Source organism: Centrocercus urophasianus, unplaced genomic scaffold (assembly GCF_019232065.1).
Source record: "Centrocercus urophasianus isolate 14NV4802_14NV808 unplaced genomic scaffold, USGS_Curo_1.0 seq_15, whole genome shotgun sequence".
Classification (NCBI taxonomy): Eukaryota; Metazoa; Chordata; class Aves; order Galliformes; family Phasianidae; genus Centrocercus; species Centrocercus urophasianus.
The window spans coordinates 34132338-34151733 of record NW_024884697.1 but is presented as its reverse complement, the minus strand read 5'-3'; the positions used below and the strand labels follow the sequence as shown (position 1 = coordinate 34151733).

General features: G+C 39.8%; 1 protein-coding gene across 4 annotated transcripts in view; it reads left to right on the top strand.

Moving 5' to 3' along the window:
• PTPRR (protein tyrosine phosphatase receptor type R) overlaps positions 1-19396 on the top strand; it is a 105044-nt gene that overhangs the window by 44927 nt on the left and 40721 nt on the right. For all 4 annotated transcript variants that reach the window (XM_042816407.1, XM_042816410.1, XM_042816409.1 and 1 more), the window contains one exon: positions 3471-3733. In XM_042816407.1, coding sequence (XP_042672341.1) covers positions 3471-3733 — 263 coding nt within the window. The remainder of the gene's footprint in view (positions 1-3470; positions 3734-19396) is intronic.

The window sequence follows — 19396 nt, the reverse complement described above, 5'->3', positions numbered from 1 at the left end:
AGACATGAAGACCAACACTCAGCTCCTGCTCCCCTCAGCAGTGGGAACACCGGCTTGCTTCTGCTGGGAACATTGTGTATCATTTGTAAACCACACTCAGCAAAATAGTAAGTAGGAATAACAGCTACAGTGCTCCTATGTGTAAAATAGGACTCGATTTTTTTGCTTTACGCAGAGAAATAACTGAACTATCACTAAACAGTGCAATACTTGGCAGTTGATTAAATTGTTAGCTATTACTCTTTCTTACTAATTTTTCCTGATTTGATAAACAAGTGTGTCTGCATATCTTTTTGTTTGTTTGTTTTTCCTTTCCTCTTTTTAATATGAACTCTATATATAGCTGTTTTGAATGGTCTGGAAGTATCATTTTCAATTTATGAAATGCTTTAGTTGTTATAAAGTGGTTTTCTAAATGATGTGGTTCTTTTCACTTCAAAAAAAAATCAGAAAGCAGGGTTATTTTTTCATTTAAAATATTGAAAGATATGAATTTTGTCTTGTCAACAAATGTGGGAGTCTAAATTTTTATTACTGGCTCCAGTGCCTTATAAATTATGAACGGTTATTTGATGCTCTGGGGAGATTGTTACTTAAATTAGGAATATTTTTCAACTTCGTGATTGTATTTTGGAGTTCCTTCAAAAAGAGTACTGAATAACAAAAAAAAGACCAACATTTCAATATCCATTTTTTCATTTGTGTATAAGGTCACAAGTTTCAGGATTTATAAACTGGTTCAGGCCTTTTGAAAGCAATGAAAGTACAGGATATCTACATCTAACTAATATCAACCCACCAACTCCAGCATTTTTTTACCAGTTTAAAGATACGTAGTTTGATCATACCGCAATACTGTCTAAACTGACTCAAAAACAGTATTTTTGTGTATAAACTAGTTCTGGATTGCCTGAATTCTTTTATTCTGTATCTATAAAACCTTTTACAGTGCATTCAAATCAAGGTATTCAAATACCTTGCAGTAATAATACATTATACAACATGACTAATGCTTTATTTCAGCCTTTCCCCAGCGCTGAAGGGGATTTTTTTTGGTTGGCTTTCTTCTTGCATTCATACGCACATCAGCCTGGCTCATGCAGCGATGTGCACACAGCCACATGCGCATGTTGATAAGCACTCGTTAGAGAACACTTTTAATTAGAGTGAACCATCTTAATTTCCTTGGTTTTGGTGAGATTTTGCTATTCTATCCTGGGTACCCTAAATATCTCTAGGCAGATGAGTTTTTGTATTGCTGTTCCATATAACAGTTGCCAAGAGCTTCATCCCAGAGACCTACTTCTCTCTTTGTGATTTCCCATTTCTCTCTGAAGATGAAAAATGGAGTTCTACTGGCAGTTTGAATGGGTAGCTTGGAGGTACTGGTCAAGCTATCACATCAGCTTTCCTTTGTAGAACACTGAGCAGAAATGAAGAGTGATTATCATGGTGTCAGCACCCCATCATTCTTCTGCATACCCTGAGTCAGAGGACAAAGAAAAAAAAGAGTTAATTTCTCACTGAAGTTGACTTTGATCCCTAGATCTAATACATGAAAAATGAAAAGTTGACCCCCTGCGCGTGTCCTGGAAAATGGTACCTCATGTTGCTCCATGCTTCTTTATTATCTACATAATGAGTCTTCTGAGGTATCAGTACAACATCAGTTCTTCTAGTTAGGGCCTTCCATTTCCACTCATACTGACAGATATGATTAAAGTGATTTGAAATAACACAACCAAGTTTACTTTTCAGAGCTTGGTAACTTGATTGACTGCTGCCTTTTTGGCCATTGTCATTTTTTTCTTACTTTTATCTGAAATTCATTCAAAAACTGACTGGATCACACCACTGAGGATCACAGAAGTTCTTCAGCTTTTTTTCAACTTCTGCAAGTATTCTGCAAGTGTCTTTTCTTCTTTTTTTTCCCCCTAGAATCTTGTAATTAAAAAGTTTAGGAACTAATAATAGTACAGTTTTGGAACCCAGCCCCATAATTTCTTGGGATCTACAGGGAAAGAAACTATGGTTAAGCACATCAGAGACAAGAAGGTATGGTTAGCACTGTCATAACAGTGACTGCCTTATCTGTGTTTGTGGTTTTCAGAAATAAATGAGGCCAAAGTGATCACTGGGGTGAAGGGTTAAAATATTTCAAATCCCTGATACCTATGTCCCTGCTTCATAGCAGGGCTGTTTTTCTGCAAAACTGTGGCTAAGAGAGTTTATCTGTGCCATTTAATTCTGAACATTTCAGAACAAACAGATGGTTTACGCAGCTAAGTCTTGTTTAATGGGTGTGTTGCTAATGACATTAGGTCAGTTCCCAGCTAAACCTCTAACGCTAATCCTTGAAAAAACAAACTTGTCAGATATATCTACTCTTCACTGAAAAGCTTTGGAGTGATAGATCTCCATGCAGTGATAGCAGGGAAACAGACATCAAAAAACGCAGCAGAAAAATTGCTTTGGTTAAGACTCAGTTTTTATGGCTTTGCAAGCAGAGTAGTAAGTATATGGGTATGTGCAGGCACCTTCAGAGAGCTGTGAGCACCCTTCACCCATTTTCACACACAATACTTATGGTAGTGTAACTGTCACAAAAGATGCACTGGTAATTGTCTGAAGTTTCATGGCTCTTAGAAGCATTTTGCAAGTGGAACAGCCGTAGCTCAGACCATATTTTTGATGTTCCCCTCATGAGATGAGGACTGTTACACCAGTGCAACATAGGCTCCTTCGGAATAACAGAACTGAGCACTTGCTATCTGTCAGCCCTTGCCAAGCCCCTGTGTGAGAATATCAGCACGGAACTCAATGGAAGAAGATCAGTACAAGTTTCTGAAAAGCTTTTGCTGCACATATACACTGTGAGATGTCAGTGTCTTGGTAATTGTGAAACATGTTTCTGAATAGTCACAAATCCCTAAACAGCTTCATAAACTATGTGTCTGTTCAGATTTATTACAGAATAGGTAATGTTTCCATAAGGATATTGAGAAACAGGGAGTATTTTGGGGCAGCAGCATCCTACCCTTATAAAAGTGGCTTGGTAAAATTACCCTGCTCAACTATAAGCATTTGTTTTATTCTGTGTCACTGTCTCTTGCTAAAATGCTTATACATTTTTCTACAGTTACTTTATTAATCATGTTTCCTTCTTCATACAGATTTTTGTGACTATTTTCCATTCTATGTTATTTGTCCATGTAATAATACAACTGCTGGTATTACAAATAATTACTGGCTCACAACAAGAACTGTTAAAATCTCTGCCGCCCACGTGTACGCTCTGTGGTTTATGTAATGAAAATATTTATCCTGCTGTGAGAAATGCCATGCAACATAAGTTGTGGTTTACTTTCTAGAAATAAAAGCCACATTTAGCAATCTTATTGTATCTGTGGTTTCTCCCTTACCTTGTTTACCAGTGAATCAGGATTGGGTTCTCCTCTCTGTTCCAATAGGTTCTGTATAGATTAAAGGAGAAGATCCAGTTGTCGCTGAGACAAGAGAAGGAAAAGAAGCAAGAGATCCACCTCTCACCACTTCACCTTCAGACATCTCGATCTGAATATAAGACTACCAACAGCATGGTCCAGCCTGAACAGGCTCCAAAGGTTGTCAATGTGGTAGTGGACCCTCAAGGCCAGTGTGTTCCTGAGCTCAAACCTCCCCCGTGTGCCAGTCCGTCTCCTTTCAGAATGAAATCTGTGGGGCTCCAGGAAAGGTAGGATGGTGCCCAGCACATTCAGAATTTATTCTGTTTTTTTTTTTTATACTATTTCTGTTGTTTGATTTTGGGAGGAAGTTTTTCACACAGAAGGTGGTGATGCACTGGAACAGGTTGCCCAAGGAGGTTGTGGATGCCCCATCTCTGGAGGCATTCAAGGCCAGGCTGGATGTGGCTCTGGGCAGCCTGGTCTGGTGATTGGTGACCCTGCACATAGCAGGGGGTTTGAAATGTTGAAAACAGATGATCACTGTGGTTCTTTTCAACCCAGGCCATTCTATGATTCTAGGATTCTATGATTGCCTATGTCTCCTCTGACTGTGGACAGGAGGTGTCATCTTGCAGACATCTTAGATGTGAGATTTTGATGTGTTAGTATCTTATGGGTATTCCCTTGTTTCCTTTTCACATGTGCAATGATCCAGAAGTTTGAGCTGAGATTAACTGTAGTACTATAACTCCTTTTGTTAATTTGTTTCTTCCCCTTTCCAACAATTATCTCAAATCATTTTTTTTCTTTTTCCCTTTACTTTGCCTGTTTTCATCCTGGAGATCCTGGCAGAGGGCAGAGCAGCTGCTTGTCTTTTGTCAGCAAAGGACATTCATGTTGTTAAAGAATCCCTAATACATGGGAAACTTAGAAAGTTGAAATATTGCAACTTAATATGCTTACTGGTCTTCTATAGTATTTCTGTTATCACCTTAAGATCATTTTTCTTCTCAAATCCAGATTTCTCTCATGATAGGGGTACAGCCTAAGGTTTACAGCCATTACAAAAAAGAAAAAGAAGTGATTAGTAATGAAAGCAACCCTTATGATCAGCTCCTTAGAAATACTTGTGCACCAGACACTGTGCACAAAACTCATTCTATCTTTGAAATATTGGGCTAGTTTTCCTTTTATGAAACTAGTTATTCTTCCAACAGGAGAATGCACACTGACATCTGTCTCTCCTCTGTTAGAAACCTATATAATTTCTTGCCTCATGGCTGCGGGCCGCTTTCATAAAGCATCAGTGCTCTGAATAACTAATGTAGCATGCAGCCGTGCGACTGAACTCTTCTGCCCCAGCACAGGAGATAAATGAAAGAACAGACACCACACAAATTTGACAGGAAAATCAGAATGGAAAGGCAGACCAACGGGAGCATTCCCTTTGAGGACTCTCGGAGCTGAGCCGTAATTCTGATTCACTTGGAACGGTGGGATTTCAGTGACAGATTTTATCAATGGCTGTATGAACCACTCTGAGTTTTCCACAAGTAAAAGATGCTGAAAGGCAAATCTGTCATAAAAAGTGGAGTCATATCACAAAATAAGGAATGGGGGAAGGAAGCAAATCAGTTTTGATGCTTGCTCTCATTTCAACTCTTATTTATATGTAGGATTCCAGATCCTAGATATAAAGCGCATAGTGTGGGATGTGAGAGAGAAAACTACAGGAAATAGGTTGTATTATTGTCCTCTGAAATAAGCAGCTATTACTGTGGGATCAAGCCTGGGCATCCCCTCCAGATCATAGCCACAGCTTGGGAGCCCCCATTCAGTAGAGATATCAGCCCTGATGCTGTTTTTTGCCAGCATGACAAGCTCTTGACAGACGTATATGGGTATGGGGACTTTTTGATGAAGTCAGCACTGAATTTCCTTCGACCAAGTGACTTCACAAGGGGTCCTAAGCCATAGTTTCTGACTATCTAAGTCCCCATTTTGATTTCTGGAGTGTGACCCATGGTTATAAAACAACTCTTACAATCCAGACCTGAGAAAACTGTCTCGCTTCAGTGAGAATTAGTGCACTGTTGGCCACACGGGAGTGAGTCGGGAGCAGTGCCCAGCCAGCTAGAAGCAGTCTGGCAGCTGTGTCTGAGTGATGGGGCAGAAAGGCCAGACACTGCCTGTCTCTCAAGTTCTACATGCAGAATTATTACCATGCATTCAAGAAGCACAACAACTGCCCCTCTGAACCTTTCCATTTTTAATATGAATCACATTAGCTGGTGCAGATGCAGACAAACTGTTAATCGAGAACTGTCCATGCCCTATCAAAATGTTTTTGGGAGATTGCCTGGCTTCTTAAAAAGCATTTTGCTTCTGAACACTGGAGCTAAGTCTTTGAACTTTTTTTTTTCCCTGCATATCCCTCTGAAAAGGCTCTTTTACTCATTTATACAACACAGTTTTCCCAGTATATTGTTTAACGTTTGCATTATTAAATGTAGGGTGCCACAGCTGATTTTTGTGTGCCACGTACTCTGGTGCCTGGTGCCTTGGTTAATGCAGCTGTAAAAGCAGCTAATTCCTCGGGCTTGCAATAGCTTCGTATGTCTTGAACCCGGCACGGGCCTAGCTATTGAGCGGCTAGGACCTGGTTCTCAACCAGATTCACAGCCCATCACCATGTCCTGGGGCTGCCAGGGCCGCAGCGCTGCCCGTAGTCAGATACCGGCCGGGCGGTGGAGAGGCGCTGGGTTTGGCCGGGGGAAGAGCGACATCTAGAGCGGGCGGGAGGCTGCTGCGCTGCGCTGCCTGCATACAGCTTTGCGTTCCCTGCAGAGCTGAGAATATCCCAAGTTGGAAGGGACCCACAAAGGTCACTGAGTCCAACTCAAACCCAGCTCTATGTCTGAGAACGGTATTCAGACACTCCTTGAACTCCGGCAGCTTGGGGCCGTGCCCACTGCTCTGGGGAGCCTGTTCCGTGCCACTGCTCTGCAGTGAAGAACCTTAACCCCCTAATGTGCCCCCATGCCATCCCCTCTGACCCTGTCACTGTCACCATTGGAACCGGATGGTCTTTACGGTTCCTTGCAACCTAAGGCACATTCTGTGGTTCTGTGATTCTATCCATTTCTGAGGGACTGCTCTGCAGCCTCTCATCCCCCAGTCTGTACTTACATCCAGGGTTGCCCCCTCCCAGGTTCAGAAACTGGGTAAAGTTCAGTAAATTCTGAATAGCTGGTGGTGGATTGGCAAGCATTTTTTAGTCCAGCTTTGGCTGTAGATCTGATTGCACATATATATATGTATATATATATAATTTTTTATATATATATAATTATATAATATATATATATATATATGTATATGTAATATATATGTAATATGTATATATATATTATATATATATACAAATATATGTATGTATATATATATAATTTTTTTTCCCCCAGCAGAGTAAGGCTTTATTTTATTCAGGGGGGTGGCCCAAAATTCTTGTTGACATGAATGGTTCCAGCCGAAATCAGAGTTTGGTGATGTGGGATGTGATATTTTTGACATGTCAGGCTTTGAAAGTTTCTAGTACAAGCAGTGAGTTGTTAAAACACAAGCATGATGGGGATATAAAGAAGTTACCACACCAGCACAGTGTTCACTTTTTTTACAGATGTATTTACATTTTCCTCAGACACCGATGCTGTTTTTTAGTTCTGGTATTATTTTTGACTAGGACAACTGTATTTCAAACTAGTGTACATCATTCTGTTTTGTTCAGATAATTTAGTTATTATCTAGCATGCAAAAGTACATGGAAGAAAAGAGACTGGAAAATATCTGCTCTATTGTGTATGCTAAAAAACCACAAACGGTGCTTTGGAAAGTATTCCAAAGCATTTGTATCCCTTCCTAGTTACAAAGACCTAATACTGTGTCTGTTAAATCTAAATAATCAATGGGAAAGATCACAGCAGTGTTTTCTTGATCTGTTACAAATTCAATAGGAAATGATTCTGTCTATAAGGGACAGCTCATCACGCTCACGTGTCTGGATGCTAGAGGCATGCAGGACTAGTTTGCAGCATCTAGAGATAATCAAGAGTCATCAGAAAGAGAATGGGCAGAAGAAAAATCACCTAAACCAATGCCAATTATGATGTCTCACAAACAGCGCTAAATCTTGGCTTGAACCTTGATTATGAGAGATCTGTACATGGTGCTGTTTCTCCCTACAAAGCAGAGCAGTACTATAAAAGCCTATGGCACAGGTTGTAAGCAGTGAGTGAGATGTCCCTTATCATCTGGAAGATGCCCATGAGTTGACAGTTCTTGTCCAGTTCAAATAAATACTCAATAGACATACAATAAGAATAGCTACTTGTAAGTATGATGAAAGATAGGTTAAAATGATGTGTCTTGCAAAGCCAATAAATGGTCACTTCTGTCTGCTTCCTTATGATATAAGAATGACAGAAAAGCAGTAAAGTTTTAAATAACTTAAATAAATAATAATGTACTCAGATTGCCCATACTAGTCTATGGAACTGTCTGCCAAAAGGTAAGATTTAAATCAGGAATGTATTGTCTATGGGTACTCGTACATGTCCATGCATAAAGGTAATGAGAACAGTGGTTGTTCTCTATCTTCCCTTGGCATCCTTCCTCAGAAACATCTACTATTTGACACCTATACAGAGAAATTGTGGACAATTTGGACTTGGAGGAAAATGCCTGTGTTAATACTGATAGTTGTTCTCCTCTCGTACGAAGGTTGCTCCAAAAGTAATTCCTCCTGTTTTATTACGTTGGCCCACAACATCAAAGGTGGATGGATTTTGATGGTACAGCAGTAGAGGTTGAACCTTCTCACCAACATTCTGTTACATGTTGTTGCCGTGTGACAGATGGCAGTGTAGGGGCCGTCTGACACAATGGCATCTGACATGGGAGTGCATATGATGCAAAGGTATGGAAAAGAATTCCTCCATGTGGAAAAAATTGCAGCCATTTACATTCTTTGACTTTTGCAGAACGTTTATGGACACCGAAGAGAGGCTGTGAGCACAATGAAAGTTGGCTTGCATGGGCAACATTTTCCTAGCAATGAAACTGTTGTAGCAGTTGTGAAACTTTGGCTCACCTCCACTGGGGCATGTTTTGCTGTGACAAGCATGGCATGCAGGCTCTTGTTCATCACTGGCAAAAGTACAAAGCTTATGGCACTGGCTATGTTGAAAAATAGTTCTTTTTTTTGTAGCTTGGAATTTGTTCTATCAAATTGTGTTATTGTGCTCTTTCATGTAGTTTCCATGGAGGCATTACTTCCAGAGTGCTTTGTGGTTATTCTGCATAGCCACACAAACTGAACTATTTTTCTAGCCACATATACAATTTTTGCTCCCTATCAATTGCCATCCAGCTGATAAATACCATGGATATCAAGTACTAACTGTAATATTTATTATCCTGATGTTAGAAAAGCAATATGTTAAAATGATTAGTTATATTAATGTCACTGCATGCAAAACAATTCAACTTAGTAAGATGTGTTGGAAACAGTAAAAAACCTGATGTATTCTTTGTTTCATTCCTATATAGGCACCTGCATCTCAGGGTATCAGTGTTCAACCAAATCTCTACTCTAATAGATGAGGGAAAATTCCAACAATTATCTCTGTTTCTGTTCTGATATTTAAATCACCGAGCTCTGTTGGTGCTGCAAATATAATTATGGCATTGCTGATCTGCTATCTTGATATAAAACTGGCTATTGTGAGTAATCATTTAAAGTAGTACACAGATGGTAGCACCTTGCAGCCTAAGGACTGTAAACATGCCAGTTTTTGTAGTTTATGACACAAGCATGGGAACTTAATATATTTACAGGAAGGGACATTGAATTTCCTGGCTAAAATATACTAGGTTTGCATAGATTTGGAGGATAAATTTACCCTATTGTGTGGAGCTGAATATGCTTTCTGTGTTCTTAATTTAAATCCTAGGATTGTTTTCAGGAAAATGTCAGCGCAATTGTTCAAAGCACAGCTATCTGCCAACACAAAAGTAAAAGCTGGAGAATGATTTTACACTGATCCCTTATTAGAAGGAATTTGGAAAGCACCAGGGACCAGCAAAGGGAGTTTGAGGTAGGAGGTAGAATGCTTGTACTCCAGCCCTGTGTCTCTGCCACCAGCTTACTGGAGCACTTTGAATACGCTGCACAGATCTCCTGTGCTGGGTACAGGCTGTTGGGCCCGCATGACCATCTGAAAGGGTGCAGCAAGAAGATGCCCTGAATCTAAAGAGCAGTGAGAGAACTATGTGTTATTGTTGGTGCATGATGTTTCAAGAGAGTAAAGGGAAAGTTACAGAAGGACCTAAGAAAAGCATTTCTCTAATAATTTGGCAGACCTCTCAACCACATTCTGTCCAGGTGTGTAAGATGGACTAACAAATTCAATACATCCAGAAGCATTTACTAGCACTGAGGCCAATAGAAGAGGTTAGTTGTCACCATGCTGCCAAAGTCCCTTTACCTCTAAAAGGGAGGGGCCTGGATGCTGACTGCCTACCAGGAATGGTTGGTGCATGTGCTCATTCCCAAACAATGCCAGGGAATTAATTGCTATGGAGCAATCTTGTTGGCAAAGGCTAAAAGCAAGCCAAGGGTAAGGCCTGAAATTCAACAGTATTGATTATAAAGTAACAGTGCCTTGGACTGTTCCCTGGCACTGCTTAATTGTTTTTTGTTGATGTGATGCGCACACCAAGAAGTGTACATCTGGTGTTGCAGCTCACGTGATGGGAGCAGTCCTCAGTGTGCTTTCTAGTAACCCTTCTTTCAGCTTGGGTCTCCCCACAGCTCAGCACTGTCCTTCTTCCCCAGGGACCACTGAGGCCATATCAGCTAGCTGAAAGCTGCAGTGTGCCTGGGTAAGGGCAGGAGTTCTGCACTGCACTGTTGAGAGAACTCATCTGAGTGGTGGGGAATGTGAAACGGGATCCAGGTATGAGGATCTTCTGATCAGTAGTTGGGAGGTAAAAGGTCTCATTTAAGATATGAATTCATGACTAGATACTATGTGCTTTACATCCAGCTTGCAGTGGTGTAACATTTCTGTTAGTGCAAGGTCTCCCTGAAAGCTTTCTGCAGACACTGGACCCCTGAATCACACAAATGTCTGTTCAGCCAAGTTCATTGTAGACCTCCTTGCTTATCTGCAGTGTAGGAAAAGGGCAGGAATGTGAATTGTCCTGTTTCTGAAGGGGAAGTGAACTCAGGCAACAGCCTAACAAAGACCTTTTAAATACCATACTTTAACTGTTTGACTCCTGGCTGCTTTAGAAGGTTTTTTGGTTGAAGTTAGAGCTCTTTGAAGCAATAGTCTCTGGGAGTTAATGATCTAAATAAGTAGATGCAAATAACTTATGTGCCAGTCCCCAGACATACACCCACAGTCCATTTCCCCGTGTCTCTAGCATCTCCTGCAAATTACTTTGAGTAGATGGTACATTGCCTCTCCTAGCTCCATCTACACCTAGTCAACTCCAAATTGTCTCACATTCCTTTTTATTTTTTCTCTTGCAAAGAGCTAAAAATTCTTCAAAGCACTGAACATTCATTTCTGGGAGGGAATAATTCAGACAAACTAGCCCACATTAATTCAGAAAAAATATTCTGGTGTCACTTCATAGTCCTCTCAGATGCAGGGAAACACTGCATTCAGAATGCAGCTCATGCCTATACTTGGTTTTGCTTTTTCCATCCCGCGAGCTTTAGTCAGGAATTTTATAATAATTTTATTGTATTCCCAGGTCTCTTATCTTGCGTTTATTCTTGTTACTCCAGTTGCTACTGGTTTTAGCTTGTACACAGGAAACCACAATGCCAATCAGTGTTGTTCCCAAGGTGACAGGAAACCCTCTTTGGTCGGATGTTGATTGTGCTTGTCTTTACTGCTCCACCCATCGCATTTTCTTCCTTTTTGGCTTAAGTTAAGACAAGTTAATCAGTGGCCGCCATCTGGTAGACAGTTTTGGTGGCTTTGCAGTGATTTGTCCAGTTGATTTTTTGAAAAGTAGCACACAGCACAAGAAACTGAAGGGAAATGTCTATGTTAATACTGAAATGCTTCGGGAGGCCTAGGATCACACAGGTCATTGTTGCCCTGGGCGTGCAGTAATTTGAGCTGCGTGAGTAATTCCTTTGTCTTGTCCACCAGCAGGCTTGGGTTTTAAGCACTGTTTGGCCAAACAGCTAAACCAAAGGCTGCAGCTTTTCAGTGATTGACTTCTTTGGCTCTGCTTTGCTTCGGTAGCCACCTATCACAGTAAGGGCTTCTGAGTCTAATGTGTAGGCAGAGTGGGACAGCTGGAAAAGTGAGGATGCAAATTAGCTGGATTTGATTGTTCCGAACAGCTCAGCCCCTAGCAGGTTGTGTCCAACAAATATACCACTCTTTTTTGCATGGGCAGTTTGGAAGTACAGTGCTGAGGACTAAGAGAGTGAGGAGAGCATCAGTTGCATTGTAAGAGTCAGGCTACTGTATTGCACAGGGTGAGCTGTATTGCAGTTCATGAGTCCTTGACTAGATCCCAACAGGTGCTGATTTCAGGAAAATGAACAACCAGTGCAGAAAGGAGCATCCACACCAGATATACAAAGTATTTATGTTTGCAGTTAAGGTTTACTTTTCACATTTGGTGACTTTTTTTATGGTCTCCTTGAATGCTGCCGTTAATGTCTGAAAAAGGATTATGCCTCAAATTAAGGCAGAACTATTCACCTTTTATGTTGTTTTGCACTGTATTTCTCATTGATCATGCAATTCCTCTTGTCCAGGTGTTCTGCAGAACTGCTTAAAGTTGAATTTACCTCAGTTGCCCTTAATTTAAAACATTAGGAACAAAGAACACCAGCTGAAGAAAGAAAAGTAAAACATCAAAACATCTCCAAAAATGAAATATGAAATAAATAAGTACGTCTCTGACTCGCAGGAAGCCATATACTGGACAATAGTTATTAAGCATCCAGCTTACATAGTAGCCATCAGTTAATATTCCAGGCCATAACTCTCTTATTTGACTGCAGTCATAATTCATTTTATTTCTGTGCCTTGTCAGAAAAACACTTGCAAATGATGGCAGTTGAATAATTACAGTGCTTATTTTTGGAAAAAGCCGGTCCTGGAAATTCAGCAGAGATCTCCTACACAGTCAGAATCGCTATGTACAGAAAGCTTAACATCATTTGCTAGCAGAAATGTCACTTGTTTGCAAACACACCTTTCCTCAAATAACACTGCTATAGGTCAGGCTATTTCTGTTCCTCAGCTCTTGTGGTAAATTCTCTTAGCATTTATATTAGTGTAGCACCTGAATTCCTCAGTCACATATCAGGATCTGTTTGTGCAAGAGTCTTTATACATATAGAGATTAAATGATTCTCTATTAAAAAACAAAAACATCAAAAAAAACCTGAAAATCTAAAGGTAGTAAATGCGTACAGGCAGTCAGGCATGCCTCAGGAAACAGAGAAGCGGTACTACAACAGCATACATGAGGATGCCTGAAGTATGCTGTGAGAATGGCTTAGCTCAGGAAACATTTCCTATAAGTGATAGCTGATACCACATGACATTGACATTTCAGCCCAGTTCTTGGTAGAGTTGTTTGTCTGCCTTGGTTCCATCACAGCCAAGCTGATGCATCCATTTGCTTTGACTTTGAACGTTAGCTTTGTATGACCAACATATTTCAGAAGCTCTTTTTATTGTTTTCATGCTAAGGCAAATGAGACATTAATTGGTTAAGTGACTAATCCAAGGTAATCATGCAAACCAGTCTCATCTTCATAAAATACCCAAACTCTTGAACTCTTCATTCTGTCCTCTAGCCAATTGAATCTGTAAGAAGCTATGACAGTGATATCTCTTTCTGGGAAAAGGGACTTCCCTTTTGTGCCCTGTCAAAGAATGTGCTTTTGATGCTTAACAAACAGAGGACATTGTTGTTATTAATTTATGGTAGCTATAATTATCTCTGTTTTGTTAATACTGCATCTTGATAACAGGAGCAAAACAGAACACAGCAACTTCAAATGACTGCTCAAATATGTGATAGGCATCAGAAGGGGAAGTGCTGTATATAATTCCCACACAGAAAAATGTCGTTAAGCACAGTATTTCTCTAGGGAACTCCGTCTCAGTGCTTCGGGATGGCCAACAGCAGCTCCCTGCAAAGCCATGCTGCCAATGAGAGTTGGAGTCAGTGAGGGCAGGAGGCAGCAGAGCCTGCCCCTCTGTCCCTTGGGAAACTCTATCTCTCTTCTCTGAGATGTCTCAAATCCTTCCTGAGTTGTAGCAAATTCCACTGGAGGATGTTCGTACAGTCTAAAGACTTTCAGTTCCTTTCCCTGTGTTTGATAGTGGCCATAACAGTGTGGTCTTACAACAAATAAAGGAAAACAATTGAGGCTGCAGCAAAATACTGGATAGCTAGTAAATTCAATTTGCATGGTGTTGTTTCACTTTATACCCTATTAGCTTGTTTTGCCTCAGTGGATTTTTAGGGGTATCTGCAAAGAGAATTTAGCCTTCAGAGCACACTACATAATAGGTTTGTGAAAGAAGAAGGCGTTGTGAAAATCAGAAAGCTGGTCTTGTAATTAATCCCAAGGGTAATCCTTCAGCTACAGAGAATGCATTTGCAATTTGCTGATAAGATTAGAATGAAATAAATATTTTCTGCTTTGTCACAAGGATTTTCCCCAGTGTGGATGGCCTAAACTCTACTCCGGTCACTATGTGTAGTGTTTGCTATTGCCCAGTCAAATCCTCCATGCTACAGAGCTCATGGTCCTGGGATATTGCAGGGGTCATAAAGTCAGCAAAGATTGCTGTCTGGAGGGAAAATCTTGGAAGAGAAGCCACTACACACAAAGTTGTGCAATCAGTGCTTTTTTCTGTTTGTTCCTAAGCTACAGATGGGTAGGAGCTGGAGGACATACTGACAGAAGGTATCAGCGTTAATTAAGTAATTGGTAATTCTTGCTTACTTTGCTGGTGTCCTTTCCCTAAACCTCCTCTTTGTGGCTATTTGAAAATGGGGTACAAGTTAACCTTTGATCTGACATAGTACCCCAACTTCATGCCTCCCTGCCATATATATTAATGTGACACGTGCTGCATCATTAGCTATATGGAGCCCTGCCTGTTGAGTATTTAGGGTGACAGATTTGGGGTGGAGACTGGGGCAAGGAGAGCAGTTCAATTTTCTTTCAAATATAACTTCTCTCTTCTCTTTATTTCATTACTCGATGTGTGTTTAGAGTAATACTGCTTTTATCAGACTCCTTACATTTCCCTTCTCCATTCAAATTAATTGAAGTGAATTTATATCAAACACTGTTAGGATTTTTGAGGCCAGGAATTCTTAGCTAATAGAGAACTATGAATAAGAAGCAATTATAATTATTGCACTCTGAAGTTTCCAGCATATACTAATTCACTGAGGTAGTTTATGTGGAAGAGTAGATCCAAGAAGCCTTTGCTCAGACCTGTGCCTATATCTCTGGGCACAGGTAGACATATGTTTCCCTTCTCTATATCTCAGCCTATGCATTCATCTGTAGGAACATCTTCGATATAGGTGAGCAGTAGGCATGGCCAAGGCCACCATATGCAAGCTATAGGACCTGCTGAGCTCTATAGAAAGAAATTCCAAGCCACTTACTTGTCTTCTTCTCAACTGCTGCTTAGGCCTTAATGGGACTTGACAGTGGAACTTAAAAAGATGTATTTTATTCCTAGAGTTCAAGATAAAGTAAGCCCTGGTATTGGACACTTACAGCTGTCTTTTGAAAGCACTCAAGCATTGCTCCATTTCAAATTGCAAAGCCATGCGGATATCCTAAACCCCATTTTCAAAAGGAATCCAGGTAATCGGTGCATTACTGTTTGAGCAAGCATTCCCATAGAAAGCATAGCTGGAAACTAATAAAGAAAAGTGAAGTGAATCAAGAAGAAAATACCAAGAATAGAGAAAGGTTTACATACTTAAACAGGAGAGCTGAATGTACGTTTCTGGCTCCTGTCTTTGAGATCCTAAATCCTATCAATTTTGCGGATTAGCTTAGGCACATGAGTCATTCTGGAAATGGGACTGTGTCTTCCAAAGTGTATGAGCTAAAAGGATTTCTGGTCTGTACAGCCAGCCTGAGATACTTGGCCCACCGTGTCACTGAATGGAGCGATTGCATCAGCTGCCTTCAGGAGCAAGGGACACTGTCCATAGATGGCGCAGCTTTGTTGAAGAACGCTGTGGGCCTGCAGGTTTTACGTTTGTCAGGAACTGCTGTCGTTCAGTAATTTCTACAGAGTGCACTTAACAATTCATTTGTCTGCTTAGAAATCTTCTCTGTGACACTTGCAGTAATTTAAAGATAATGAAGACCAAGTCAAATAAACAAGGAGTGTGCTTTTTCATTATCTTAAGGTTGACAGGGTGTAGTAAACGCCTCTTTTCCCAGATGTTCCTTCCTGTCTTTCCCAAATGGCAAATGCACCAGGAAAGAACTCATTGTACTGATTAGTTTTCAAGTAACAATAAAAAAATATTTTTTTCTTACTGATACTGTATAAAGAACTCTCTTTGCTCATTTACATGAAGAATATTTCTATCCATCTCTTTTTCCAGAGCAGCTAGTTTTCTGAAAAGTATATTGCAGTACATTAATATATTAACAGATTATTTTCTTGCTTGTTTGGATTTAAGGATTGCATGTTTTATTCCTTAAAGGAGCAGCAGGTTAGAAGTAGAAATTGTGCTCATTAGGTTAATTAATATAGAACACATGATGGTTATTGAGATTACTTCTGTTTTATTAAAACAAAAATCATCTAAGCTAAGGTGTGCAGTCTTAAAAAATTACCTCCCCCAAAGCACCTGCTGTAGTGTTGCATCTCTTCATTCTCATTTATCAGATCCCTTCTTTTAGATAGGCCAGATAGGTAGTTCTTTGCACACTGCAGGCAAACACTCTTATCAATCTATAGTGCTTAGCACAGAAGTGAGCCTTGTGTGTGCTGGGAGAAGCATTTGGACTGCAGCTGCCCAGGAGATCGAAGTTGGAAATGATAGAATTTATTTTTTTTTAATTGTTAAGATTAAAGATACAGCAGACAGAATATGTGAGGTTTTTTTTAACATTTCTTGATGGTTTTCCTTGTTTGTTATCTGAACTCTTTAACTTGAGCTTTTGTTTTATCTTTGCATCCTTATCAACTGAATGTTTTTACTCTCCATTCACTTTTCTATTTCCCTGTTCTTTCAATCACTTTTGCTTATACTCATTATAGCTTGGTTTAAATTAGCATGTGTATTCATTGGAGACAGAACAGGTAGGTTAAGCCTGTATGCTTGTGCAGTGAGGCCTCCAGTGTGAAATAGAACAACTGTTATAGAATAGAACTGCAATGCAAGAAGCTAATAGTAGTAATAAACATGACTGCAGTCAATTAAAGCTCTACCATCTAAAGCATAAATCAGAAAACATTTATTCGGTGCTCAGAACAAACAACTCAAATGAGCACAACAAATTAGCATCTTCATTTATTTTTGTTTTTGAACATTTAACTCAGTTTTTACCCGTGCTAAAAGCTTGTGTATGTGAGAATGAGTCTGAAATATAGCTTTGTGTTACCATTCAAATTTTATTGGAGAGAGGAGTCTGCGTGACAAAATGCAATTTGATCATTGAAATAATCTACAGGAAAAAATGGGAGCTTGTATAAGCTTTGGATTTTTGAACAGTCAGTTCCCGTAGCAGAGCAGCATAGCCTTATCGAGGGCAGAACAGGAGTGAATTGGCAGTACATTAGAAAGCATGATTAAAAGAGAGAAAGTTGAAACTACTCTCATGTCAGCTGTTTTCCTCCACAGGATATTGAGCCATTCCTGTCCTAACCAGATACTGATTGCTTAAAACTTAGTCCAGAAGTACTTGTCAAAACCATTTCCGTAGTTCATTTTGACATGCTGAGTTCTGAGTAGATCCTGAGAATTGCTTGCAATTTAGTGTTAGAGGTATTGGCCTGCTCTTGCTCATGGCTCTGGAAATAAGATCAGACCCTCTGGAGGGTGAAGCGCCTTCTTTTTCCAGAGAAGCTATTGAAACGTTACAGCTGAGGCTCCTGATCTGTGCCTGTGGACTCACAGAGAGCTAGAGGATGCTGCCAGGTGCTGCCATAAGGTTTCTTGAGTCTAGGAGACTGCAGTGGGGTGGAAGCCTTCTTTCCTACTAGCTGTATATTCTCTTCTTTCAGAATGCACGCAGTCTGTTCCAAACCCCTTCCTCAGAGTACGGGGCAAGAAGCATCAATTGTTCACATGCAAATAAGTGTAAAAAAGAATAGCATAACACCAGAATACTATGAAGAGAACCATGTGATAGAGTAAACATGAGCAGAAATGGCAAATCTTCCTACCAGAAAATGCCTAGGATCAGTGTATCCCAACCAGTTGCATCTCTTACAGTGCTGAGCTTAAATGTCCTCTAGCTATGGCCTTCTGGTGATAGGTATTAGCCCCAGTGTTATATCCAGTGTACTTCTTTTTACCATAAGTGAGTTATTCTGGTAGGTAACATGGGGTCTCCCACATAAGTGGCTGCAGGATTTATCCCAGATGCATGTAGAAGTGCTGTAAACATCAGTAATATCAACTGAATAGTGAAGCATGCTTGTGGAAACATCAGACTAGTATCTACTTATCCATCCAGTATCTCCTCTCCAGCAAAAGGGAATCAGAGCCAAAAAAAGATTAATGTGTAAGAACTGCAAAATCCATTCTATTTGGAACTGAGGCTGGAAGCCATAAAAAAAAGAGAAGTCCATAGGCAGGAGAGGAGCTCTGTAGGTACTCTCCAGTGTTTTAAGAATGGCATGGGATGTCAGGACTGGGAGGATGATCAGGTTTTAACCATCTGCACACCGAAGTGCAGAAGATGGAAATGGTTTGAAGAACTGTGTTCATTATTTATTTTTATACATAGTAAATTTGCTGCAAAATAACCAAATATGAACTGCGTGGAATAGGTCCTTTTAGGTATCAGGTTGCATTGATTGGTCATGATGCATATTACCCTTTAATGCAACATAAATCAGTCATTTTATATTCATACAGGCTTTCTATCAAAATTAGTTTGTATTCTTGTGTTGTTTTTAAGTAAATGATTGACATCATTGATAATGAATCTTAAAATCAGTTGAAGAGAACTTGCCTTTAGAGAAGAAAACTTGTGACAAATGATTTCAAAATGATTTCAGGTGAATTGAGAAATGATGAAGATTTAGGGAACTTTGGGTTTTAGTCCTGCTTCTAACACTAATTCTTGCTTCCCCTCATTAGTTCATTGATTGCAGCTTCTGAGTCTTTAGCACTTCACTCTGTGTGATGTGGGCTTGATTTGTGTAGAAGTGTTGAGATCCCCAGGTCTGAGTCATTTCCTAACAGTTGCAGCACTTATACAAGTGAAGGCTAAACAGAACCCCAAAATATTAGCAGGCAAATGAGAGATCATTAGGGAACTTGAGTTTTCATCATAGACCTACAAAGTATAAAATTGGTATAGCAATGTTTCATAAAGCACCTAGCAGTGTAAAAATAAAAAGTGTATTGTAATGCTCTATGTGCAGTGTTTATTATTTGGATGACATTCTTATAGTTGCACAATGATTTTTTATTCACTATTTTCTCAAACTTATGCTGAATATACCGATCGACTTTTGGTGAAAGCAGGAGTAAATTAGAGGATAATTACATTAGTGGAATTTGCATATTATCATAATCTGTTTTTCTTTTCTGTCAAAATATTCATTAATATGTGTTGCATCATGACAGAAAACTGAAACTCTCAAGCTTGGCAATTCCACAAAACATGT